The sequence below is a fragment of the Falco biarmicus genome, chromosome Z, assembly GCF_023638135.1.
Source record: "Falco biarmicus isolate bFalBia1 chromosome Z, bFalBia1.pri, whole genome shotgun sequence".
In the NCBI taxonomy this organism is placed as follows: domain Eukaryota; kingdom Metazoa; phylum Chordata; class Aves; order Falconiformes; family Falconidae; genus Falco; species Falco biarmicus.
Window position 1 is genome coordinate 50,182,351 of NC_079311.1, and position 19,850 is coordinate 50,202,200.

The 19,850-nt window shown below is 39.6% G+C and overlaps 1 protein-coding gene across 4 annotated transcripts in view; it reads right to left on the reverse strand.

Annotated features, from left to right (window-relative positions):
* CNTLN (centlein) overlaps positions 1-18,836 on the reverse strand; it is a 198,085-nt gene extending 179,249 nt beyond the window's left edge. For 2 of the 4 annotated variants that reach the window (XM_056324794.1, XM_056324791.1), the window contains exons 1-2: positions 18,458-18,791; positions 687-775 (exon numbers count right to left, since the gene is read on the reverse strand). In XM_056324794.1, the coding sequence (XP_056180769.1) occupies positions 687-775; positions 18,458-18,550 (182 nt within the window). In that variant the 5' untranslated portion in view covers positions 18,551-18,791. Of the gene's footprint in view, positions 1-686; positions 776-18,457 lie in introns of all 4 variants that reach the window. The other 2 variants (XM_056324792.1, XM_056324793.1) reach the window with 2 other exon arrangements.
* Between the last annotated feature and the right edge of the window lie 1,014 nt (positions 18,837-19,850).

Here is a 19,850-nt window from a genome sequence, read left to right on the forward strand (position 1 = left end):
CTCATAGCACCCTGAGAGACAGAACAGACAAATCTTTTGTCCGTAACAGAATCAAGTGTTTGAATTCTGATAGTCATATTATCAACTCAGTCACATTCGCCCTATCTTTGGCCTACAACAATTCTCAATTTGTAAACATTAGCGTTCTAAACCAATCACATACTGTGATGACTAACTAACATTTATAGCATTCAGATGATGGTATGTAAGTACCATAGGGAAATCACCATCACTAATATCCTCAGAGGAGTAATAATTAAAATGCATAGTCGTTTCTTTGTTACCACATCTTAGCCTTTCACTTCTTTAAGAATGTAGATAAACATGACTTAGGTATGTAACTGTTAGGCAACCACTTCTGACACCAGAAAATGTAATTTACCTCCTTTTGCTCCCTCCATAGAAAAACAGAATATGCAGTACATTTGTAATTTAAAAATTTAATTCAACTGCAGCACAGCAACCTTACTGAGAACAGACTTTGAAGTATACTTCAAGTTACACCAAAAAAGGAAACTTGCAACAAATACTAGGTACTCTTGACAAAATTTAACAACAGAACTTTGTAACACGTTTTTAAAATCTTACACGGTTCTGTATTATATAGATAAATAATATGGTATCGGGGGGTGGGGGTGGTGGGGTGTGTGTTTAGTTTTAGAATCATGTTAAATCTTTAAACTCACCTTTCTACAACCAAACTGACAGCTTGAGTAAGATTTGGGCTTGACACTTGCAGATGTTTCCACAGAGACCACACAAATTCTTTATCAGCCTTAGGGGAAAAAAAAAAAAAAATAAATAAATTAAGTGTATGCTATGCGTTTTATAGACTACAAAGTTATAGTGTGCATATTCAAAAGACAACTATGAAAAGCCCTCTATTCTACTCAGAATACTCCAGCTAGTCCCATGAATAAGAAAAACATGGCAAAGAGTTCTCCTGAATAAACGAAGTTTAACTATACAGATTTTGAAGGAAGAAAAAGACCTACAATCAAGAATAAAAGAGTACACAATGTGACATAAGGAAGCAGAAATGGACATTATTCAAACAAGGCTGCCTTTTGCTATAGCAATTACTGGTATTTCCAGTAGCAGGATACAATTTCTATTAATAGTCATTGAGCCTGGAATACATGCTTTAACATTAAGTTTTATCATGGGCAGCTCTTAGACTTTATTTCATAACAGAGAGTAAAACAGTCTTCTAACAGACACTCAGCTAACCTGCATTATATAAAAGCTGAAAAAGTTCTCAAATAAGAGCAAGAAAACTATATTCTTTAAAATTACACTTACTTTAATTCGTGAAAACTAGTTGTCAGCTAAAAGCTTTTCTGTATTTATATTTTCTAATACACATAAGTTGTTCATTTTTCACTGGTTTATTTCTACTCCAATACAGTGTTATTACTGGAAGCATCAATATTGATGTAGTTATATTACAAATGAAAACCATAATGTGTTAATTATATAAAAATGTTGGAAGGGTGGGGAGGGAATCAGCAAAACATGAAGACAAGGAGAACAATAAGAAAGCATACAGACATAAACCATGGACTGGACTAAGACCAAACATGCTATAAAATTAGGAATTAATAAGCCAAGTTCTGGAGAAGGAGGAAACAGGTACCATTAGTAAACCAGAACCTCACTAAAATCAGCTAAACAAACAACACAGTATCGCATCTCTGCACAAGTCCATATCAATCCTGACTATGAAATGAAACAGAAGACCTGAGTTCCTATCTTCACTTCCACTGTCTGGTTTCTTCATATGTTCCCCACTTAATTTCTACTTTTCCCGCTTTCTCATTTTTTATGAATAAGAACAGATCACAGCTTTGGTCACAGTGAACCCATGACTTGAAACAGCTAAAAGCAATGGTCATCTAAGACACAAAACAGCTCAACAGCACTACGAATCTGACAGGCCTCACAGAGTCAATAAAAAACACATACTGTGTGATTAGAGTAAATCACAGGAGCAGAAATTGCTTTTTCTATTTTTTGCTGTCTTGTCTTTTCATTTGCTCCCTATCAGTTTTGCTTTCTAGGAAGCAGACCTGAACTTTACAAGCAGTATCAATTCTAGTGCACGACAATCACTCCATCTTAACTTTCTTCAGATCAAGACAACTAACTTCAATATGAAATCAAAAGATCTATCTAAAGCTAGCACACTTTTATCAAGACCTATCAGTGTACAAAGTCTAAATTAAACAGCTGAATACATTGAATAACAAGTTTAAACTTTAACAATGATTATAAAAGAAACAGGAGAGATGGTTGTACCTATTTTCTCCATGATTTATGAGGAAAGTCTCAAGGATTTTTTTTGAAGTTCTGATGTGTCTTTCCTTCAAATTTAGAAATGCACATATTTCAAATATTAAAATTGCATAGAGAAGTGAGACAATGCTGAATTTATGAGAAAATGTAAGAAAAACCCCCACTGAGCAAGTGCCATGTGATGGGGGTTTATGACTGCTGGTTTAAAAAATATCTTCCTCTTTCAACTATCTTAATTTATAGTTTACATTTATTTAAACCTTTGAATGCCATGAACTTCTTCAACCAAGTAAGGAAGAAAACTTCATGAAGATTTGATGCCTTATCAAGGTATGGCTGCATATACAGAAAAATTCACCTCCCTACTGTAAGAACATACACCCTAACAAATCCAGCTAGCTTTCTGATTGTGTCAGAAACCAAATAAAACAAAGACTCTTATAATTCAAGACTATTATCAATTTATGCAAATTGGACTACAACAGAAAGAGTCTTTCATAAAACCAGAGACATTTCATTTAACTGCCTTTGTAGGATGTACACAACTTTTAAAGTGTTGACAGGGAGACTTCATTTCTGGTATTTCCAAACAAGATCAAACCATTAACAAAAGCTTCATGTAGAAAGAAAGAGGGCACAAACTGTTCTTCAAAAACCCCTGAAGGGAACGACTTTCTCTAACCAAATTGAGTTAGCAGTGTAAGGACTTTTTTTTCGAAACTGAAAGTGACGCTGCTGCATGCAAGCAGACAGTAACTAACTGGGTTGTGGTGCACTATGGTGTGTCACTGCACTCACTTTTTGAAAAAAGATAACACCAAAACTAAGCCGTGATATAAATAAGAACTCAAATGACTTCACATCAGTATTCAAGTCTTTATTCAGTAGAAGTGCTAAAAATTCTAAGCTAAGTTCACTTTCAGCTAGAATTTAAGTTAAAAGACAAACAGTAAGCATCATGTTAATTAGGTTACACAGTTCAGGACAAAAAGATGGCTATCCACCCTTTTTTTTTTAAAAAAAAAGTACCACCTCTCATTGTGTGGCACTATATCTTGAAAATACCTCACCATGCCACCTGAAAAATCACAATGTGTGTCTATTGTGAACCAGGCATGACCTACTGCTTCTTCTCAAGCAGAAAGAGAATTAAAAAGAAAAAAAAAATTCAGATTTGGAAAAGTCGTTGCAAGCTTCCAAAAAGCATTAGGATCTATAGAGTAAACACAGATTCTGAGTAACTTTAACATCTAAAAATGCATTGTATTTATGCTGGGAGCCCAGCAAAAAAAAATCACAAAGCCAAACAAAAACTCACTGAACAATAGTATTGGAAATGTAATTTTTTTTCAATTATTTAGAAGGACAGTAAGTCAGTAGTTCTTACACTCTAAGGAACGCCACTTTAAGTATAAGGAAATCTTTGAATCATAATGGAGAATAAACCCCTATATCTAATAAACTATGTCTCACCCCAATTTTAAAATAATTTTAATTCAAATCTCTCAGCTAATCAGCAGTATGGAGAGCAGAACTGAACTGATAAGAACATGCTGCAGCATGTCCACAGAAGGGCAATAAAACTGGTGCAGGGCAGGGTATGGAGCACAAATCTCCTAAGGAACAGCTGTGGGAACCGGGGTTGTTTAGTGTGGAGAAGAGACTCAAGGGGGGCCTTACTGCCCTCTGAACCCACCTGAAAGGATACTGTAGATAGGTGGGAGTTGGTATCTTCTCACAGATAACAGGACAAGAAAGCCCTCCAGTTTTGCCAGGGGAGGGTTAGATTGAATATTTGGAAAAATTTCTCCACTGAAAGGGTGGTCAAGCATTGGAACAAGCTGCGTGAGGAGGTGGTAGAATCACCATCCCTGGAGGTGTTCAAAAAACACATAGATGTGGTGCTTAGGGACACGGTTTAGTGGTGGACTTCCCAGTCATGGGTCAATGGTTGGACCGATGATCTTAAAGGTCTTTTACAACCTAAATGCTTCTGTGATAACAGTGCTTGATTATTTTTTATATATTTAATACACAATTCATGGTGTATTTTTACACTAAACTACTTAAAATCACTAACAATTTAGCATAAGGGCCATTAAGTCATTTTGACACAGAGAAATCAAAATATAACAAAATGCCAACAGCAAATGTTCAAAAAACTTCAATCAAACAATCAAAGTTTCTGATGCTGATTTATGAGCTCATAAGCTTTGTTCAGTTCAGTTTTGTTTGCCTTTTTAAAGACTGGATTTGCTTACCATCACACTTCCTTAGCTTTTTTCTTTACTGTCCTGTACACAAGACCACAGAAGTAGCTCTTGGGTCTTCTGCTTATTTATTTATTAAAAAAAGCTGAGACACTTGAGCTTCTGCATGATTCCAAGAAGCACTATGAAATACCATGAGACCCACTACAAGCAGCAGCAGCTGCACGTTGTCCTACCCTGCAGGTTCCTACACACTCCAAGTCCCAGCTAGGGGACAACACAAGGCATACAAGAAGACAGAATAACACAATACTTCCAGACATACTTCTAGGCACAGCATTTATCTGTTACAAAAGATGAAAAGAAGGAAAAACTACAATAACATACACTGAACTGTTCCTAATGAACAAGTATATACAAAATACATGTATGTAAAATACAACAAAATGGAAATGTTCATGTCCCTCCCATGATTTTTGCTGAGTATCCAGCATGGACTGAGTCTCTGGCAATCTAGTTTCTACCTACACTTTGCGAAGTGCCAAGCCTCCCACAAATTGACCTTTTGATAATACATAAAATACGAAGTTTCAATGTAGACTGCCTTCCTAATGCGAACACACACACTAAATTCAATTAAAATATATCATTTGTATAAGCAGTTCAGACTAATCTCAAAGCACCTACAACTACTTCACAAACTACTTTCAAAGGTTGTCCAAAGAACAGAAAAATCAACTCCAAGTTGTACTCGTGTCAGTGAAATTGCCACTCCTTAAACTAAATTCTGCAACAATTCTATCTATGTTGAAAGAAGGAATGAAAAAGCCATCCTAACGAATGTGAGCAGCATGTACTAAATAAACATCAAAGAAACAGCTAAACAGAACAGGCTAAATAGTATCTAAAAAAAAACAAAAACCAGCAAACCCAACACAGACAAAAAGGAGAAACCAAAGCACCAACAAACAAAAAACTTCCCATGTCATCTGGAAATAAGTAAAAAAATCACTGGAATTTCCAGAACACCAAAACACCACCATTTCAATAAATGCTGTTTATTTTTTATGATAGCAGGAACTGGTATTTGAAGTTATGTCTACAATCTATGAATAAGCACACACAGAGCTATAAAGCAATGCTGTAATAACATCAACAAATACTCTAATCTAAATCAACTAATGCTTCCCAGTACATTATCTGTATTTCTGTAAAAGCACACAAAATAAAGCAGCGTCCTGCCTAAGCGGACTTCTGCCAAAAGAGTAAGAACACAAATGCATCTTCAAATACGTTACCAGGTTAAAAAAAAAAAAAAAAGAACCTGCAGTTAAAAAACTGTGCTTCTATTATATAAAAAAAGTTTACATGAAATGTACAAAATTTCTCATTCTGACAATAGAACATTTGTAAAACATTAGTCAATGAATGACAAGTTACCATAAAATGTGGCTTTCTTCCCCTTAACATGTCAAATATTTTAATAGCTGAAACCATTTAATTTAAATCTATAAGTAATTAAGTATTTTGTACAATAGAAAGAGTATTAGCTAGAAATTATTACAGCTTTAAGATGAGAAGTTTAAACAGCCTTTTGAAGCTCTTGGCACAATTAATGGACTTGGTAAGCCTGTTCCCTGAATGGTCATGGGAGCCAAACTGTTTCTTCTGAAAAAGGGCTGCTTACACTGCCTGAATTTGGCACAGAAAAGCACTGCAGCTGTCAAGGCCTGGGATGTATCAATCTTCAGCATACCCAAGGAACATTCAGCCTACTCAAGTGAACATTAACAGTTCAAGAGGTCAGCAAGAGTGTACCTTGAACCACTGAGAACTTATATGCACAAGGCAGAATACAGATGTCATTTGAAAGTTAGCAAAAATTACTCATTAAAACTAAGATTATCTACAACACATCTAATGTCAGATAAAGACACTCGCCCCACAACCAAGTTTGCCTGCCAGAACTAAAGAATTCTGGAAGAAAAAAACCCAGAGTGCACTGCATATCCCCTGAAAAGTGGGATTTTCCCTCCTCAGCCTACAGTGAAAGTAATTGTAGTTCATCGTCATGCTGGAAAGACACATAAATTAAGACTACCACAGGCCTTAAACATGTTCTTTGCAAAGTCAACTGCATTCTTCCTGATTTTTAGCAGCAGCAAGCTCAGAAGCAAGGACGAACCTAAGACGATCACTGACAGAGGTTATATGGCATGACTAGCTACAGCAGTAGTTGTTTGCAAGTCAAGTCATGGATTTATTAAACATTAGTGTAAGTCACAAAACAAAGAATCCTTCTGGCTTACAAGCAGGGAAAGACAAATACTCATATTTCAGTTAAAATTATTTGCTTTCTTTTTGGAAGAGAAATCCAAGCATAAATACAGCTCTGGACATTTGACTTTAAAAGTATGTAAAACTGTATCAATGTTGCATATAGTTACTTGTCTGATGTAAACACAGAAGTGACCTAAACATAGAAAGTTTGGAGTATTTGTACACCACTTTATCAAGGAGAATTAGCCAGCATTCTTTTAATGTAATGATACTGAGTTGCTACAGGAAAAATATCAAATTAGCAGAGAGAGGAATGCCAAGCACTATCTCTCTTTTTCCCTCACAGGAACCATACATTCATGACAGTTTGTGTATTAAGTTCACAGGTAGGTTTGATTTTTGTTTACATGTCTACCATGCACTGCACTGAGGACAAGGATAAACTAAAAAAATCTCCCTTAGTGTAAACTCATAAATCAAGCATCTTAGTTACCGACAGTTTGAAATCACCACTTTCTGATGTTCCACTGTATTAATTTCAAAGCATGTTAACTAGTGTCATTATCATACTTCAATTTTTTCTAGAATTACAAATTATTTACATATTAGGAAGTTACCACCCTTCTGAAATCTGGAGAGAACAGCCCCAGAACAGGAAAAAAAAAAAAAAAACAAAAAAACCCCAACAAACCACAAAAACCCAACCAACCTCTTTCCACCCCAATAACTGCTAGAAAAGCACAGGACACACACTCTCATTTTAGTTTTGTTTTTTTTTTAATCAGTAGTACCCCTGAAACAGAAAATGAAACAGTTGAGGGGACAGAGGGAGCTACTGGTTTACTGTTCATTTTTATTAAGAACTCTGTAATAATCAGATACTGACAATTTTCTGTATTATGAAGTGAATATTTCAATACAAAGTGAAATACACATGACTGTCAGGCTGGAAGAATTCATATTGAAATGCAAGATAGTATACAGAATAGAGGGGGAAAAAGGCATGAAATAACATGGCTGGTAAAAGCATTGAAACATCTGCAAGAAAATTGGTAATATGGATTGGTCTATTGGTCTGGACTCACCTAACATCTAGTATACTTCTGACCAAAGAGTTGAAGCCTTTAATCAAGCTGACATATGCTTTACATGCGAGAGACTTCCCTCTTGATGTCTCTCAAGACTTTTAAACTTACATTGTTGTATGCTGCCAGTGCAGACTCTCTTGATCCTGCTATGCCAACTGTTTCTTTGTGATTTTCAGTCACATATTACAGTCCTAAGTAAGAGGTATTCTCTCTACAACCCACCTAGTTCTGCTCAGCTGTCACAGTACAGAATACTCCTATACTCTACAGGATGCATTTTTGAGACGCTAAGCTTTTCAACAACCTCAAAATTCACTAGAAGGCAGGACTCATCAGTACCTCACAAGAAAACGGTGCCTTATATACACTAGGCTCTAAAGATAACATCAGGTTATTTTCGACTTCTCTGAAGTCACTCACATATAAAATGCAGTTACAAACTTCCACCTGGCAATTAGATATAAGAAAGCTGTATGTAACCAGACCAGCCTGATAGCTTCAAAACAGATGCCATCAGCAAACAAGCATATAGTCCCCCCTTTCCTCCCCAATTCCTTAATATTGCAGTAAAAGGGGTATGCAAACACCAATTCTAATTATATTAGAAAAATAGTTGAACATATCTTCCAGCCATAATTTTCTATTTAAAGAATCCCCTGTTATCTTGTCTCTGTTGGTAATTCTGGCACTATACCTTTGAACCAAAAACGGAAAAAGACAGCATACTGTTTTACTTACACATATATGTAGAATACAAAAAAAACTGTGAAGATAAAGATACCCAAGAGATTGCATCCTTAATAGGAAATGTGTAAAAAGCAAACAGGCACCATAAAAATAAGGTAATATTATTGTGTTACAATGTTGATTCAGTAGTTGTGGTCTAAGCAAAAACACTACACAACTTATACTAGAAGATGCTGTCATTACACGTCATATCATAAGTGGACCTTCAGATTAGTCCATCAGTGTGACAATAAGACAGTGATGCAATTTACTGAATAATTTTATTACATGTTAGTAATTGACATAAATAACTGCCTCATTCAGGCAAGAACAAGAAATACAAGCTATTTTCTGGCCTGTCATGCCATAGTCAATGAATTAACATCACAGAAGTCAGATCAGTACCATCACTGGAGACCAGGACAGAAATACAAGTGTTGAATGGCAGAGGTAAGTCATCATATAGACATGAACCTATGACACAGAAAGCCACCCTCACTGAAAAGCAAAAAGTGGATTACTTCCTTTGCTCTTCTGAATGCTGTCAGGATGCTCTGCATGCCCTCATTCACTGGTACAGCTATTACACCGAAGATGGCTTTTTCCTGAGTACTCAACATTGAAAACCTAACACTTGGTTGATGTAAGACTTGTTTTCAAAGAGAGGAGGATATAAAAAAGCAAATGGTTCAGTTCCAGAAGTAAAGGTTTGCTTAATCCCTTTATAGATCGAGGACAGGATAACTCATCTGTGAGCTTTCATTTCACGCTATAAATATCTAAACTATTTCAATTAAAACTAACCATAGTCATTGAAATAATTTGGAGGGCAGATGGACAAAATTGAACAGGACATGAATTTTTTAAGTCATGTAGCTGCCTTCTGGAAGTGCTACAATTCTGAGTTATTTTCAGACTTCAATCACTTATTTGAGGGTACAGGACAATCTAAAAGTTTCAGCATAGGCCTTGGAGTTAGTTTTTGATAAATATAATGCTCTGGATTAATATAATCATAACGCATTTGTGATCTTCAATGCATCTGAGAATACAGGAATGCACAAGTAGTTTTATTTTACAGACGATATCACCATATGCATATATTTGGGTATATTCACTCTGTGATCAAGCAGGATTTGGGTCTATCGCAGCAGCTCTGCCTGAAATGACTTTGTAATACTTTTCAAATCCTGTGAGACCATGGACAAATAGGAGAATATTTGCATATCTTCCAAGTCATGAGTTAAACAGTACCTGAAATAGATGAAACAGTACACACTTAGTAACAAAACAAAACAAAAAAAAAAAAGTATCTGAAGTAATTCTCTAAGAACAGCACACCTCCTCCTGAACCAAAACATATTTTGATGGGAAACAAGACCTGCTACAGTCACTGTCCTCCAGGATGAATCCACAACTACAGGGTAAACACAGACATATCAGCGCATGCTATAGACATCCTCAGTGCAGCTGAAAAAATTACGAGCAAGAATCTACTCCTCTGCATGTAAAACACAACTTGCACTACTGAGAAGCAGTGTTTAGTTGATCCCATAGAAGGTACCTTTCACTCATGCTTATCTCATTGAAGTCAGATGAAGTCCCCAGTTACTGAAGGAAAGGGAACACTACACCCTTTTTTAAAAAGGAGGGCCCTGGGAACTACTGACCAGTCAGCATCACCATGGTGCCCAGTAAAATCATGGAACAGATCCTCCTGGAAGCTATGTCAAGGCATATGGATGACAAGGAGGTGATTAAAGACAGACAGCACTGTTTCACCAAGGGAAAATTGTGCCTAACTGATCTAATGGCCTTATACAAGGGAGTGACTACATCAGTGGACAAGTGAAGAGCTAGGAATATCATCTGCCTATGTAAATCCCCACAACATTCTTGCCAGGTCAGTGGAATGATAGGAGCTTGATGGATGGACTGTTAGATGGGTAAGGATTGGCTGGATGGCCCCATCCAGAGTTACAGTTAACAGCTCAACAAAATGGAAACCAGTAATGACTGGTGTCCCTCCAGGGTCCATACAGGGACCAGGACTGTTCACAAATCTTCATAAATGACTGATAATGGCATTGAGGGAATGCACCCTCAGCAAGTCGCTAGTAACACCAAGCTGGGGGGTGCAGTTTCTACACCAGTGGGAAGGGATACCATCCAGAGGGGCCTTGACAGGCTTGAGGAGTGGGCCCACGCAAACCTCATGAAGTTCAAGAAGTCCTGCACCAAGGTCAGGGCAAACCCCAATATCAACACAGACTGGGGGATGAACTGATTTGAGAGGAGCTCTGCAGAGGACTTCAGTATATCGGTGGATGAAAAACTGGGTATGAGCCAGCAACATGTGCTTGCAGCCCAGAAAACCATCCGAATCCTCAGCTGCATCAATAAACACATGGCCAGCAGGTCAAGGGAGATGATTCACCTGCTCTAGTCTGTTCTTGTGAGACCCTGCCTGGAGTGCTCCATCCAGCCCTAGGGACCCCAGCACCAGCAAAACATGGCCCTGCCAGCGCAGGTCCACAGTAGGGCCATGAGAATAACCAGAGGCCTGAAACACCTCTCCTACGAAGAAAAGCTGAGACCGTTGGTTTTTTTGAGCCTGGAGAAGGCTCCCAAAGGGGCCTGCATCCTTTCAATACCTAAAGGGTGCTTTAAGACAGACAAAAGACTTTTTACTGAAGTCTGTAGTGACAGGTGAAGGGGCAACAGTTTTATATTGAAAAAGGTAGATATAAGTTGGACATAAGGAAGACGTTTTTTACAATGTGCATGGTGGGGCACTGGAAGAGACCTGTGAATGCCCCATCATTGGAAGTGTTCAAAGTCAGCATGGACAGGGCTTTGAGCAACCCGATCTACTGAAAGGCATCCCTACACATGGCCAGGTTGGACTAGATGATCTTTAAAGGACCCTTTCAACTCAAACTGTGATGTGACTCTGTGACCTCTATACCAAATTTTGGATTCCCACTCACATGTTGGGGGTACTTTGAAATATTTGCACACAGACATAATATGAATAGGTAACTACTTTATTAAGTGCAAAAATACTCCTTGGTTTTTTCTCTCACTCTCAGTTCATCTTCAATTTTACTCAGATAATCCAAACAAGTATTTCTCAGAAAAAAGATGAGGTATTCAAAAGTGTATTCTAGTTAGCTAAAAACCATCAAAACTAAAAAACAGCAGAAGAAAATACTTAGTTATTCAACAATACTATTCTGCCTAGAATAGATAAAAAATAAGGCCTTTATTAACAACACCTGTACTAATCAGACTCATGTGATTTAGACTCCTTATGGCAAAATATAAGAGTATAAAATAGCAAAAAAAACCCACCCAAAGCACTAGACAGCTGGCATCCCTTGGTACCAATAAATATGTGGTCTTGGCTTAATCACTAATAAAATAGATTAGTATTTAATGAATGAGAGCATTAAACACTTTGCCCCATTTTGAAAGAACAGTATGTGTATCAACAACTCATCCAGAAGAAATACTAATACACTCAAATTCTCATACGGGAAGTTCACAAGCATTTAATTTTTGGTCACGAAGTCAGAAGTATAAGAACCAAGTCAACATAAAAACACATTGCTAAGGAAGAGCTATGGCTTTTTTAATTTAGTTTCAATTCTCAGCTGTTTGTTTAAACAAACCTTTTTATTACGTATAGTCAACATGCACCTCAAATAGCTATTCATGTATCATGAAGCAATGCAGTGTTTTGTTATTTATTACATTTTTCACATTTACTTGTAAATAAAGGGGAGGTGTTTAAAACTACTTATAAATTAGTATTATCATGGCTACATTATTTTTAGTGGCTGTCCTGGAAATTAAATTGGTCCAGAATGAAAGCAAGCATCTGGTTTTCCAGCTAATTAAATACTCCTCACAAGAAGGGTTTGTTACAGAAATCCTATCTGTTCTCAATGCTAGTGATACCAAATGAGAGTACTTACATCCCTCCCTGACCCACAAAAGGATCAAAACAAGACAGTCCAGCTGTCCACAAGGTACAGTTCTTTTCCTGCAAACACAATATGAAATGAGACTTGAAGTCTAGAACAGGTCTATGCACAGCTTTTGACATTAAGCAGGGAACACAGAAGATGACACAATGGCAGCAGCAACTGAAGCCTGTCACTTCACTTTCCACAAAATAACAGCCCACCTTTCTCGCTCCTCTTCTACCAGAAAAAATGGATACACATATTCTGTTCTTGCAGACTGCTCTCCAATCCCTGACAATAAAGAGAAGCAGCAGTAACAGGAACTACATCATTTCTTTTTCCCTCATTTCTCTTTACCACTTTTTGACAGCAACTGTGGAAATTCTACTGGTGAATCTGCTGCAGCAGAACACTTAAGAGACAGATTACTAATCAGTTCCTAACTTTTTGACTAAAGGAGAATTTTCTATTTTTTCATCTATAAACTGCACATGTAAATTGAAAACTATAAGCAGCACCATGGTTTCTTTGACTAAATGTTACAGTCTGCTGATCACTGGTGGCTGACAGACTTCACCTTCTAAGTCAGGGGTATAAACTGTGCAGAGTACCATGCAATGGTGTACTCCTGAGAGACCTGTTACTTAGACACAGCTACACGTACCTATAAATTCCTAACATAGAAAAGGAGTAGGCACTATAACCATCATTGACGGGAAAAGTACATGAGCTGGAGAAGATAACAAGAGCTCCCTAAAACCAGTATATATAGCTGCAGGAAAAAAGACAAGGTACTCTTGATTTTTGCAAAACCACAAAATTAGAAAGCAAGTCCTCAATTTGGAAAATACCACCTTATTTTAGCAGCAAGAAACGCCATGTTACTTTTGACATCAAAGCTACAATAAATAAAATAAAAATGTTGGTTTTTTTTTAAAACTAATAATGGGTGAATTGTTAAGACACTTGTTTGAACGCAAAACAGCACTTTCAGCAAATGAATACAGAGATCCTAGGCTGGAAAATACAAAATTAAGCTCATCAAATCAAAGTTATTTTGTGAGTATCACCAATGACGTAAATAAAAACGGAGGACATGTGCTTGCTTCTTCCAACTCTCCATACTTCCAGCAACATGAGACACTCAACTGGATGTGGAAAACCAAGTCTCAAATCACACTGTCTTGTTCAAAGCAAGGATTTCATAAAGATTCCCACCACAGGATACTTTAAAGAAGCTTTCCTATATTTTTAATTACTGAATATGGAGCATGAAGGTGCTGTAGTTCAGCAGTTAAGAGGCTGCTTTAGGAATGCATGATATTTTGCACCAAATGAAATAAATCTTAATATTAAAAAAAAGGGCTGCAAGAAACCAACTGCAGAACAGAATATGCTATAAATCAATTCTTAACATACTGAGTCACAAGGCAGTTTTAAGAAATACACAGTATTACAGAGAAAGCACATGAAAGCTAAAGAAAAATACCCTTGGCCCAGAAACTCTACTCACAGAATGAGCTTCTGGAGATACAGCAAAATCATTCTCCTTATTAAAAAAAACCAGAAACAAACCATCCTGATTTCCTTTACTGGGGCAACTATGTTTCCGCAAACAGCTCCTCCACTTACCACCTTCAAAATACAGAATCACAGGGGAAAATGAGACAGAGGTAAAACACACATCACATCTTTTAAAAACCAAGCACAGCCAAAAACTCCTGGGACTAGTAAGAACATAGGTGTTGGAAGATTTTCCACGGAAGGCTCTTGAGATATTAAGGTAGTAGGCAGCTGCACAAAACCCTAAAAGAGAATGCAGCAGTTAAAGCAAGTAACAGAGACCAGATGTGTCATAGCTCTTTTGCCTTTTCCTTTCCACCACCCCCCAAAAACATTGAGTCAGTCACAGAAATGAAACAAGGTTCCAAAGGAAACAAACAAAAAAATTTTTCTGTGTTTCCTTTGCAGTTGTTTTCAAGAAAATTACTGAAGGAATTCTCAAGTAAAATTAGGAGAAGGGCACTGAAATTAAGTTATGAAGAGATTGTCAAAATAATTATATAATATTCTACTGCAGATACAGCAATAATTTTCCCAAATCAGCATAACACAAGAGGCAAACATGCTTTACTTCCACAGCCTTACACAAGTCTCCTCAGCAGGGAGGGCTACTTGGGAGCTTTGGACTCTTTTTTTTTAATTTGGCTTTCTCATTTTTTGCAAGTTCCATCACAGAACTACAAGACAACATCAGTTTTCACATAATGACTGCAAAAAAATTGTTACACTTTTATCAGACCTTCCTCCAGGATCTCACTATGATTCAAGCTCCCACAATGTTTTTAATGTTAAAGAAAACACCAAACACTGCAAACCTAAGCTGCTGAAGTCAAGATTTACCAGCAGAATTTTAGCTTTGGAAAAGAATGGAGGAAAGAAAAAGGAAATCTTCAAAATATCACATTTGGCTCTGTAGGCACCTTGGTGGAAGTATAACCTTGAAAGACAAAATAAACTTGAAAAAGGAAAAGAACCTCGGTTTGAAGATAAAGGCCACCATTCCAGATGAGAAAAAGGGTCAGCCACTCCAGTATCCTGCTGCAGAAAAGACAACAGCCAAAAACAGACACCTGGAATACCTGTGGTTGGAGCAAAACTAGCATGCACAGTACTTGCACTAAGACTAAGGAGTTTAATTAGCCAGAGAAGGTTTCCATGTATTTAGCCAATGGACTCCAGTTCCCAGTGTAGAGACTTCATTTTGGACGTGCCGTTCTTATGACGGTGAATATAACAAATTGAGGAGGTGTGGAAAAGCAGAAAAGAAACTTGGCCTATTTTATTCAGGTGCTCAATAACATCTCTATTTGTGTAACTCTCTTTAGTGTTCCCTAGAACAAACTAAAACTTTCAGCCTCAGTTATTTGATAAATGGGGTATTTTTCTTTGGGAAAAAAAATATCCAAAAGGTGAATACCTAAACAGCTACTTAAAGTGAATCCTTTAGTTCTGGTACACTGCTAAACTATTGAACTAGCTTTCAGTTTGGAAGTCTGTTTTGGAAGTGCGGTTTATGTGTCTGTGCATGTAACGGTCCAGCGGAAAAAACACACACACCAACTTAGGTCGTTTTATCCGGTTGCTGCATTAAAAGCTAACACCTTCTGCCTAATGTCTTTTTTTAAGACATTTACATAATGTTTCTATCCAAAATGCCTGCTGAGGTAGTCTCCACAAGAGGTAATCCCACCCAACAGGACAGAACATAAGACAAGGAAAATCTTTAACGGAAGCTGAAACACTTTTGCAGAGGGTCTTCACACACTGGCATAGGTTGTGCTGATGGGTTGCAGTCTCCAGCCACAGAAATATTCAAAACCTGACTGGACACCATCCTGGGCAACCTACTCTAGGGTGGGGTGGAACAGACACTCTCAAGAGGCACCTTCCAACTTAAAACAGTTTCACAGTTCTGGTTAACAAGACCTACAAATGTTTGGTGGTGACTAAAGACAAGAAACAAGTAAGACCTTACATCCAAAGGAAACTAAGGAAATCACAGCAGATGAAATATAATTCCACTAAAGGAATCAGCTGGTCAGTAAAAACTTGATATTTCAACGGTGAAGAAATTAGAAAGCAACATTAACAGTGTCCATAAATATTTGTTTTCAAATGGCTTGTGTTTGCACAGTTTTCATATGAAATATGGACTTAAAGCAAATTAACAATCCCTGAATAATTTTATCAGTTTACTTTTAAAGCAGCTGAAGTATCTTAGTGAAGTCCATTTTAGTTCCTATCTAAATTCAGATTAATTTCACAAAACTTGAAAGAAGTTTAATTATTTTAAGCAAATCCTACTTTGGAAAAGCTGCATAATTGGCTAACATCACCTCTTTTACTTCATAAAATCTGTTTCCCCCCCACCTTACCTAACATGCACATGCTTACACACGTCTCTACATTTATTCAAGTATTAGTAGAATGGTAAAGTGTGTATGTCTATACTACAGTGCTCTCAGAGAAGACTCTTATAGATTACTGCTTCACTGTCCTTTCTATTTTATTAATAACATGAAATAATCCTGAAGACAGGCATCCCCTGTTGTTAGAAGGGCAACATGTATTGGATTCTACCTAGAGACAGAAATATTACTGTAGAACACTGACTGGGTTCTGTTTTCAAACACAGAAACTATTTTCATGTTCTTTTTCACTTGCTTCCCTCCTGGAAAACTATCTGATCTGACACAAGACAAAGATACAAGGAAAGCAAGATAATATGCACGAGATTTAAAAGAAATACATTTTAAAGTATTTTCTGGTTGCTGACTACAAAATGATTGGAATGGGTTTATCACAGAAACCATTCAAGTAGAAGTGCACATGTAATTGAATGAATCTATAGGGGAAATCAGATACTTAACTACAATTTGTGTACAAATCAAGTTACAGTATCACAGCGATTAGAAATTCAGATTTGTACAGTTTACTTCAAAGTTTCTATTATTTGTAATGGTCTTCAAAAATATTTTATGCTACTAGGTTTTAGTAATATATAATTTATGTTCAACTAGCAAATGAGCAGAGCACGGGGCCTTCCTTCTGCCTCCACCAAATTTTATCTGATACTGCACATCTGCATACCAAGAGGAAACTAAATTGTCTTTAGGAAGCATTTTCTAAACTTCTCTCAAAAAACATTTAACATATCCCCAAACCATTCATTGTTCAGTATTTCTAAAAAGGATTTTTATTGACAGCTCCCTCTCCCTGTAGTTCTCCTATGCAACAAGTTTTTGGAAGAAGCCTGGAAAATCCAACACCACTTGCCAGGTGTACCAATGCTGCCTCAAGTAACAAGCCACTGCTAACTCTAAAGCAAATGTTATTTTGCATTCACAGATATGACCATGTCAGCCCGGGCCCCTGTGGATTTAACCAGATACTGTCCCTCAAGAAAACAGCTTTGGCTACCAGGAAGCAAGTGAGAAAGCAACCTCAGAATTAGGTGGCACCTTCCTCTCTGCCTCGTCCTTCAGGTGTAGTCCACCTGTCTGGTAGAGAATTAGCAGAGATTTCTATGACAAGACCTCACATTAGCAATGTTTTGTTATTTTCATGAAATGGACCTAAACATAAGCAATGAATGACCAGTTGGAAAAATGAGGGCAGCGCACCTGTGAAGGGATGCCACAGGGAGACAGGCTGCAAGCACCTTTCAAAGTACAGCCACAATTAATCACCAAGCCCTCCCTGGCAGGAACGGTTTGGGTATACTTCATCCTGCTGCAAGGCAGGGGGAGAGATTAAATGACTTAAGGTTCAAGATCTAAATTTCCATAAAACCCCTCTGCTTGTTCGTTTTTTCCAGGAGTCATACGAGGCAGCACCTCAGTGCTCCCGCACACACCAAGCAAACAAGCGGCGGCGGGGGGGAGGGTCCAGGCCAGGTGCCTGCGTTTCACCCGCCGCAGAGCCGGCGCCGGCGGGGTCCCCCCGCGGAGCTGCGCGCCGGCGCGCCCGGGAATCCCGCTCCCACCGGGGCGGCGGGGCCGCCGGGACAGGGGGGCGCCGCGGGGCGCCCGCCAAAGGCGTGCTGGGTACGAGGGGAATCCCCCGGCCTGGGGAGCCGCCGCGGCGTCCACCGGCCCTCCTGCCCCCCCGCGGGCCGGGGGCCCGGGGCCCTGCTCCCCCATCTCGCTCTCCGGATCCGCCGGAACCGGGGCGCGGATCGGTGGTTCCGCGGGACGCGGCGCTTCCGAGCTGCGGGCAGGCGAGGCCCCCCTGAGGGCGGCCCGTACCCGCACGGCTCCAGCCGCGCTGCCGCGGGCTGCCCCTCACCGCCGCGCCCGGAGGGGACGGCCCCGCACTCAGGTACCTGGCAGCGGCTCAGCTCCTCCGCCAGACGCCGCAGCTCTTGCTCCAGCTCTGCCACCCGCGGTGCCGCCGCCTCTGCGCGCCCCGAAGCCATCGCCGGCGTCGTGGCCACAGCCTCTCGCCCGCTCCGCGGGGGCGGCGAGGCGAGAAGAGGGTCCGCGCCTGGCCGACGGGGTTCGGAAAGCGCCTGCCCGCCCGCTCCTGAGGGAAAGGGAAAGAAACGGTGCTGTGAACCACACAAATGAAAACTTTCCCCCTCTCAGCTACACTTACTGCGCGGGCGAGCGCCGGAAACCGCAGAGAAGAAGGACGCCGTGCAATGACGTCAGCGCAACTGCTACCCCGACAAAGAGAAGGGGCGAGAGGCAGGTTTGAATTTGCCCGCCCGAGCGGCAGGGCCGCGCATGCGCGCTGCCGAGACCCGGCCGGGGCGGGGGCCGCTGGCGGCGGCGGTCGTTGGCGCCGTACCCGTGTGCCGCGGCGCCGCGCCCCGGGGCCCGGCGGTGCTCGGTCTGGGCGCAGCGGGTGTGCGGGCAGTGTACTCTTCGCTGGCCGGGGCCGGCACCTCGGAAGGGCCTGCCGAGGGTGGGCTCTGAGCCTTGTTGGTACCCCACCGTGCAGTAACAGCTCCTGTCTGGCCAAGGTGCTGAGCGCAGGATTTTGCAAGTGCCGGGGCATGCGGCGGGTTTATGCCCTTCCTGAGCCGTAGGAACAGCTAGAGTTGTCCTGCGTCTCTGGTACGATGCTAGAGATTTGCATATGAACGGTGCAAATATTTCTGGATATTTTGTTGTGGGGTGCCGAGGTGCCAGCGTATTTTAGTAGGATGTAGCATGACTTCTCAGATTTTTTTTTTCTTTTCTCTTGATCGGATACTAACCTTTGTGGGACAGGAGGCAGAAACCTGTTTTTAGAGTAGGTCTTGATAGCATTTGAGGACGTGCGAGCACCCAAACTGTCTCACAAAGGAAGAATATTCAGGATTATTAGTTCCAGAGCTGGATTTGAGAGCCTACAACTGAAAGGTGTGGAAGATCGAACTGCTGACAGTACATGAAATGTTTGGGCTGGTACTGCTGCCTAAGTGTACTGTATGTAAGATCAGGATATGCAGAGTACTTGGTTCTGAAATAAAGGGTTGAACAGTGTTGCCAAAGCAAATCTTTACAGGTTCCCTGTAGCCTACATGGGAAGCAAAACACTCATAAAAAGACTAGAAGTTTTCCCAAACAAATGAAGAACAAAGTTGAAACGTGAGGTCAGGATATTTTTTAGTCTGGAAATAAGCACCAAATAAATTGCATTTCACCGATTGCAGTATTTTGCTATAGGAATATTATACGTGTTCTTACACCAATGTTTCTTTTCCCCTCCATTGTAACTTTTCTACAGAT